Source organism: Biomphalaria glabrata, chromosome 2, assembly GCF_947242115.1.
Source record: "Biomphalaria glabrata chromosome 2, xgBioGlab47.1, whole genome shotgun sequence".
Lineage (NCBI taxonomy): Eukaryota > Metazoa > Mollusca > Gastropoda > Planorbidae > Biomphalaria > Biomphalaria glabrata.
The window spans coordinates 3,462,207-3,470,469 of record NC_074712.1 but is presented as its reverse complement, the minus strand read 5'-3'; the positions used below and the strand labels follow the sequence as shown (position 1 = coordinate 3,470,469).

The 8,263-nt window shown below is 35.9% G+C and overlaps 1 protein-coding gene across 1 annotated transcript in view; it reads left to right on the top strand.

Annotated features, from left to right (window-relative positions):
- The first annotated feature begins 3,747 nt into the window (after positions 1 to 3,747).
- The window catches only part of LOC106071666 (uncharacterized), a 41,560-nt gene continuing 37,044 nt past the window's right edge, over positions 3,748 to 8,263 (top strand). Inside the window, exon 1 of the mRNA XM_056018774.1 lies at positions 3,748 to 4,453. Coding sequence (XP_055874749.1) covers positions 4,072 to 4,453 — 382 coding nt within the window. The 5' untranslated portion in view covers positions 3,748 to 4,071. The remainder of the gene's footprint in view (positions 4,454 to 8,263) is intronic.

Sequence of the window (8,263 nt, the reverse complement as noted above, 5' to 3'; positions counted from 1 at the left end):
TGTCACAAATGTCAGCTGATCACACACAGTTAACCCTTTTGCGTCGCGAATAGGGTTATAACATTACACATGAGACTGGTTACTATTAATGTGTCGCGAATGTCGTAGAATGCTGGGTTTCTGCTTCCTGGAGTCACACGTGACACGTGACAAACATAGATATTACAGAGTGACCTAAATCCACGTTGGCAGACAAAATATAAAGTTTGTTTAATGACAATACAAATACCGCACTTCTTGGCAGTTACATGATCCAGTAAGAAACAAAGCCATATCCGCATAACAGCGGTATCAAATATATCCAACATGTCAAATCCTCCAAAATAGACTTCAAGTAACGTTCGCATGACATCGGGTAACATATACTTCAATAAAAATAGTACAGAATAATAACTACTAGAAATACATGTCTCAAGTGACCACTGGCTTCGACTACCCAAAGGATACTTCGTTAACTCAAAATTACTACTTGACTCTCCAAGTCACTACTGTCCGTACCGGACCAAAAGATACTACCTGACTGCCCTGGACCAAAGGATACTACTTGACTGGCTGAACTCAAAGTCCGTTTAGTCATCCTTACTTCCTGTTTCTATATCAGGAGTTTCACGTGTCTTTTCACCTTCTTAACCCGAGGTGAACATTTAACAGGCAATGTCAATCGAGACTGTGACAGTCTTAAATTTAGACTATGACAATCTGTCGGCTTCTCAATTCAATATCGAAATATTTAAATACTCTAATGCTGCTTTTAGAATGGACCCAGCTTTCACAAGTTTCGGCACTTTGTTTTGTTATTAATATGAATTATCTATGGCACATTATATATACATTTCCCACCACTTAATATCTCTTTGCGTTTTAACTCTTTTATAGTTTTCGAAGTTGAGAAACAGAAACACATCGTATGTTTGGAAAACTTTGTTTAGTTCCCTTTGATTTTTTTTTTTGAGCTAATTTTAGGAGCACTTGTACGAATTTGTTCTAGCGTATGGAATAAGAAATGTGCATCTACCGTTGTGTCTTTCTGAGTACCGGTATTTCGTTAGGTTTTGTTTTTAAGTTTGTAAATTATGGTCCAGTGTTTTATGTATTGTAGTTACTTTACTTTTAATTCTTCTGTCCCGAAGTGTCTCTAAGTTAAGGGATTTTACTAATGGTGTCACTCTAATAAAATTGGAATATTCGTTTGTTGTAAATCTCACTGCTCTATTTTGTATTTGTTTCTTGTTTCTTAATGTTTTCTTGAGTTAAGGCATCCCAAACAGAGGATGTATATTCTAATATTGGCCTTACTAAAGTTAAATAGCATTTTAATTTTATGTTTTTGTTTGATTTGTAAACATATCTTTTGATAATGTTTCATTAAATGACTTTTTTTTTATTTCAATTATTCAATAGTTGTTAAAAGCAATAATGTAAATTAAGTAAAATTAATTACATTTTCAATTCATCTTTTTAATATCGGAGAAAATATCGATCGGTAGAAGGATCTTCGTTCAAAAGTTGACACTAAACTTAAGCTGTGAAATATGTTCCGGGGAAAATAAAACGCAAAATAGACAACTCCATTTTTTTTTGGATAAAGTTTATTTTTTTTATGTATACTGTGTTGCAGTTAGTTTGTATTAACTCTTTCTCTCCGTAATTATTTTCCACATTCTGGTGGAATCAACGCTGGTATCGTCAGTTAGGAGAGAAAGAGTTAAATTAAGAGCGCTGCTTTCGTCTGTGTGGTTGATTTCTTCTAGGGCAATGACGTCTTTTTTTTTTTCTATTAGAATTTTGCGTTGTATTTTTTTTTTCTTTTGTCGAGTTTTTTTATTATTCGATGTGACGTCAAATTTCTTCTCTAGCTTTAGAGTGCATTACGCCATGTTGGTTTTGATAAATATGCTGAACTTTTTGTGGTCCTGATTTTTTCCTTTGTTTTACGTTCTTTGGCGATTGGCCTTGAATGTATTCTGGGTAAGACTCTTTGACCTCTGTTTAGGGTGAGAGTTTTATTTCATATTGTAAAGATATTTCTTATACGGACTCGTATTTGTAGTTTTAGACCAGACGTTAGATTCTCTGTTATTTATTTCTATAGGGTTTCGGTGTTGGCGTTACGTTTTGATACTGTGAGTTCTGGTAGTACTTTGGACATTGTTGTCATCATCACGCCATCTTTGTCAGTCTTGTTGGTCAGAAATTAAAGACAGTCCCTTGTAGGCTGCTGCCAAGATTGATGTTCATTGACAGTTTGTACAGTGCCTACTACAGAGACTTATCTTTCGCATACTTTATGAAACTGTGATGTTTTTGAAGTCAATGTTGTCAAGCAACATAATATAAACCCAGCCACCTGGGAGACAGGGCATCATGGCGTCGCGCTGTGAAAACTGGCAGACACATGGCTGAGGAAAAGAGAACCAAGCTGGCAGAAGAGAAAACGCCAGAGAAGAAAAGCAAGGACAATGACACTAGCTCCAGCTGGAATAACCTGCCCAGTGTGCAGCCGAACATTCCGGGCTCACATAGGTCTCACCAGCCACATGAGGAGGCACAAAACCCCAGTGCAAAGCCCTCAGCCCCCTGGATGATAAAAGTGGTCATCATCGAAGCACGATGGACGAACTATGTATATATAAGGTGCTTACTTTATTAATATTATTTAAGTAATTATTAGAATGAATTTATGATTTTTATCTTCATATTTACTTCTGATTACTTATTGTCTCCTAGACCTAGATGATCCTCTTATCAATTGGCAACATTCTGTATGATCGTATCATCAACATAGATCTGTCTACTTCTATACGATCATCTTATCGAAAGATCATTTCAAGATCCTCGGCAATCACGGTCATTGATGGTGCAATATAGTTCAAGTCTGATCGTGACAGTAGCATCATCTTAGACATCGTGACATCTGACACCATTGATGATCGTGACACTTATCAATCACATTATTCATTTAAATATCAATGCATACATATCATTGTATTAAATTCATATTTTATTTTAAAGCATCATACACATTGTTCATTAATTCGTGTAGGCCTACAGCTGAGAGTGTATGGTGTGTCAGGTTGAACTTCGGGACTAGTAGCCTATAATTATCAAGCAAAAAGAAAACATAATTACTCTCTAAAACACGCATAGATTGTAATTAAAATTATTCTTGACTACCTAGACATTAAATATCTAATAATACATAGCTAAAGTTCAGACATACTAATAATCAGACAAAGGCCGTTCACATGAGAAGGAGTAATGAGCCTTATTAAAGCAGCACACCCCATACAGTGAAATCATCTTGACAGTGACATCATGCACTGTAAATCAAATTTGAAAGACTTTCTTAACGGCGTTCAAAACATGAACTATTTGTTATCGATATTAGCTGAGAAATACATTTCCCCCCACGAAAACTCTAACTTCAACCGGATTCCAGTGCAGAAATGCTTAACAAGACCGATATCGCAGACGTCACGGCTCGCGCATTCCAAACTGATAGTGTGGTAGCCAATCAGCGAATGTCGCAAGCTTTATTAGAATCGTGCGAGTTTCTGTGTCTTACATTCAGCACCTTGTTAAATATGTAATCGACTACTTACTTGCTTTGCGTTACCAAAAATTGCGATATTTTCTTCATGTGTGTTTTTTTTTTTTTCATAGAAATATTTCAAATACCTTATACCCATATACTTATTTTTATAAACGAATATACAGCTTGACTATAATGGACACTGTTTGGAAATAATGAGAAATACATATTTTACATAATTGAACACATTATAGTCATTTCAGTGTTTAGATGTATGAAACTAGTGGATTAAAAGTAATAAAATTGCACAAGCCTTGTGTTCGGCTGGCTTTTCGGGGTAAAATTTGACTTTATCTTCTAGTTCATAGCAAAAGTGATTGTTCTCCTAGGAGGAGCTTTAAATAATTAACTAAGTAATGACAATTCTTATGGATTTATAATCTGTGCACAGACAACAGGCCATGGATAAACGCTACCCACTAATTATTCTACATTTAAATATCTATTTTTAGTATATTGATTCGTTGCCAGACGTGAGCATGTTGCCAGATTGGATTACGTCTTTTTTTCAGACCAAAAGGATATTTGTGTTATTAGCATTGTTGTGCGTTATTGTCTTGTCTGTTCTCTTCAACAACAATGTCTCGCGATTTGTGTCTTTTACGTTTCAAGTGTCGGGGAACCTGACCGAGACAGAAAATGTTCCCTCAGACCTGGACATTACCGAAGATGGCGCTGATAATTTGCTGGAGGGCGAGTTTAAGTCTTGTCCCAACGTAATGAGAAGAATGGTGGTCGGCCACTGGCTGAAGAACAAGGACTACAGTAAAGAAGAAATGGCGCTGGTTGATGACGCACTAAGGAAGACCTTACGTCACAGCCACATTCCCGCAGTTCTACAGAGAAATGATAAAAGATGCGGTAAGACTTACTTTCTGAATTATCTTTCAGCATGGCGCGGTATTAGCAACTAGAAGGCTTCGTTTTCTTGTAAAGTACAATTACTGTTTTAAAACTGCTGGACATTTCAAGACAACATTTTTTTTCAGAAAAGAATCTATAAGTTTTGTAGTTTTTAACCAACATCCTGTAAAAAATCCTGGTAAAAAGTTTGTACACATCTCACACATCCACTCTTGGATCAAGCTGAAATTTATAGCACAATTATTTCTTTTACCTGACAAAACAAGGAATCAATTTAAAAAAATAACCAATTTAGTTAATTAACTATTGGTAATTAACTATTTTGTTTGGTATTAAACAACAAAAAAAAGAAATTGTACTTGACAAATGTGGTGGTTTAAGTAGAATTAGCCCCCCCCCTTTATACTTTGTAGGGGGCGGTTTAAAGTTTGATGCTAACAATAGATAACTGTAAAACTTTGTCTTTTCACAAGCCATTCACTGGCTCATTGGTTAGTCTGTAGGACGTGGTAAGGAGCTATTGGTCTCCTCTGCCCACAGGTTGCGACGTTGCAGGTCAGTGTAAAGGCCCTCTACGGTTGGTCTCACGTCAGGACATGAGAATAAAAAGTAAAGTAGAACTAACATATAAAACAATGAACCATAACTTAAAAATAAAAACTAAATAAAACATTGAGAAAGATACAAAGATAGAGGCACATTTCTTATTCCATATGCCAGGATACCAGTGCTTCTTCTTGTGCCATTAGAGCAGTGGTCTTCAACCTTTTTTTCGACCTACCGCCCCCTTTTCGTATTTTTTCTTTAAAAAGAATCCGCCAGCACCTCCCTTAAAAAAACACACGTATAAATAAGCGTGAGAAGGCAAATTTGGAATTTTACTGAAATATTTAATTGCAGCCTCCTTGTGCCTCCCATGTTAGCCATTCTTTTTACTAAAGACATAATTTTGTAAATCTATTTTTTTTTCCTGCTACTCAAGTTGCACACCAGTAACAGATATTTAATAATTGTCATTTATATTTATTTTTGTATACATCCCAGAGGCGAATCGTCATTTCTTCCTAGAGCATTGTTAGGTGAATTGCATAGCATCGTTGTCCTTAGGCAGTAATTCATTTGTCAACAAACAAGTTATGTGAGATTGTAAAACTCTTTAAAATAGATTCATGTTGTGTCTGTTGTATTTATGTGTATTTTTCTGTTATGTTGTCTTTATATGAGAAAAGAGTCCTTGTAAACACAACAAATTTCCGTAAGGATCAGTAAAGCAGTCTTAGTCTTAGTCTTGGTCTTAATGATTTTATCAATGAAAGTCAATATCTTTCCTTGCAGTAGGTGGCTGGTTTCAATCATTTGCGTTAGATGCCTACTATGTGGTCGATGGGGCAGAAATTGTAAAGGTCCTCTGTTTCTGTGGCCTACGTTTAACGAGGGTGTCATGTGGCCAGCAGAACGACCAACCGCCTTTACTTTTTTCCCCGTTGAATCTTCTTGTTTCTCAAAAGCAAAATTCCAAAATTTAATTAAAAAGCTTTAAACCATATCCTTTTTGAATGCCCCTCCCTAACCCACCTTAGGCAGACCCTACTTCCACTACAGCCCAACATAACCAACACCCTGTACGGCAGTGCTGAACAACTGAAGAAAAAACAGCACACTATTTTTTCCTTGGCACAGTCCTGCAAAAGAGCTCACAGCTCAGCAGCAATAAAGCTGGCTAGAAGAAGAAGAAGAATTAAAAAGCTTAACAAAACGAGCAATAAGAAACCCCTTTCGAAATCCAGCGAACTTTCAGTTTACAAAAACAGTTTAACATGCTGCTCATCATTTGTTTCACAAAACTGTTGAAAGGTGCGGTTATTTTCCCCATGGGTTTGTTATTTATTCACAATTTTAAAAATTAGATTCAAATAGGAATGAAATCGCGGGCTAAACTTTTATTAAGATATTGCCTGTGTATCATAACTCACAATGTGAATAGTGGATAGATATGTTGTTTATTGTAGCCATTGTAGCGTCCAACCACTGATGGTTCCCTATGTGTCGTCATAAGCTATATAACTAGGCAATTTTGAAAAAATATTTCATCACTAACAAAAAAAAAAAGGTTTTTGTGTCATAGATATGTTTAAAAAAAATTGTAATTTTAGCTATAATCTGTTGTCAAACAATATCATAAGACTTAAAAAAAAAAGCTATGCATTTTTCTAAGAGGCTATTAAAACATATCCTGCTTTGCCGTTTTTTTTTGTGTGTATTTAATATTTTTTAAATAGTTGATTTTTGTCATTGTTCATGATGAATATTCTTGAATTATTTTTGGCTATTGCTATATGTTCGTGAAACCGACTTGATTTCATAATTTCATCTGAAAATGCCGTTATTCAAAGCAGAACGTTGGAATACTTTTTATCTAGTGGCAATTCACCAAAACTCACCGATATAGTCCATTACTTACTAACGAGTTTTCGTAACAACACTTTGTCAATGTTTTTTTATTTGTTTAAAAAAGTTAAATTATTTTATTTGAATGTTCTTCTTCTTCTTCGTTCTCATTGTTATGTTGGAGTGTTCATATGACTAGACCAATAGATGAGATGAACTGCGCAGTGGTTTCCAAATCAGAGAGCTCTCCATAGAGTTTTCTTTCTATTGGGGTGTTTTGGGGCCAGGTTTTATATGGGCCTCTTGGTAAAGGTAGCCGTTTTGGAGGACGTGGTCGGCATTCTCTGGTGAGACTCCACATGGGCAGATTTCACTGGTTCCAATTTTGAGCTTCCGGTACATGTGTTGTCGCATTCTGTTGTGTCCGGTCCTGAGTCGAAAGATTAGACGTTGGTCTTGTCGGGATAGCTTATAGTAAGCGTTATCTTTCTTGTGATTTGGATGGGAGCTCGTCCATTTCTCATTTATTTGAATGTTAGCTTTAACGTTTTTTTTTCAATTAACATTTACATATCAATATATGTAGTTAAAATAAAACTATAAACTAAAAGGCGTATTATCTAGTTTGTTCTATCAAATCTTAATCGTTAAGATAAGATAAGATAATTTTTATTGATCCAATCAAATGGAAATTCAGTTTGACTACAATTGAGCACCTCAGCGTAACTACTGTACAAAAACAATATAGATGCAAATACGAACAACATTCACACACGAAACACATACACAGTCACGAACCAGCGCTTTATGAATTTAGACTTCTATGTACTTCTCGATGACGACAGATGATCTAGTAGCACTCTGACCGACAGTGGGATGAAGGAGTTTTTAAATATTTCTGCTTTAGTTCTAATGGAAAGGAGACGACCACTTCGTTCAGATCTTATGTAATAGGACAATAGATACCATCCGATTACAAAGTAATGGCTGCTTGGTCGGGATGGCTGCTTGGTCGTGAGGTTTGCGCGCTGGACTGTCGTACGGATTTATCGATGGTCGAGGGTTCAAATCCTGCCCGCTCCCATCCCCGTCGTCCTGCGGGAGGTTTGGACTAGGAAGTAAACTATCTTCAACTCTGAAGGAACATCCGAAAAATGTAAAACATTTTACAAACAAACAACAAACATTTTTAACAAAATAAGAATTTAAAAATAGAAAATGGGATTCCCGAACTCAATTTCTAACGTTGTTTCTGTTCTTAATTAAGAAGCAAGCTAACTCTAATTTGTCTATATTTAGCTCACCAGCTTTAATTTTGAAGAAATTTTGTTATTTGTTTTGTTTCAGTGCACCTTTAGTTTCTTCTTTCCATCTTTATGCCCAGCGCCCCCGTACCGCCAACTATTGTGCCCAGCGCCC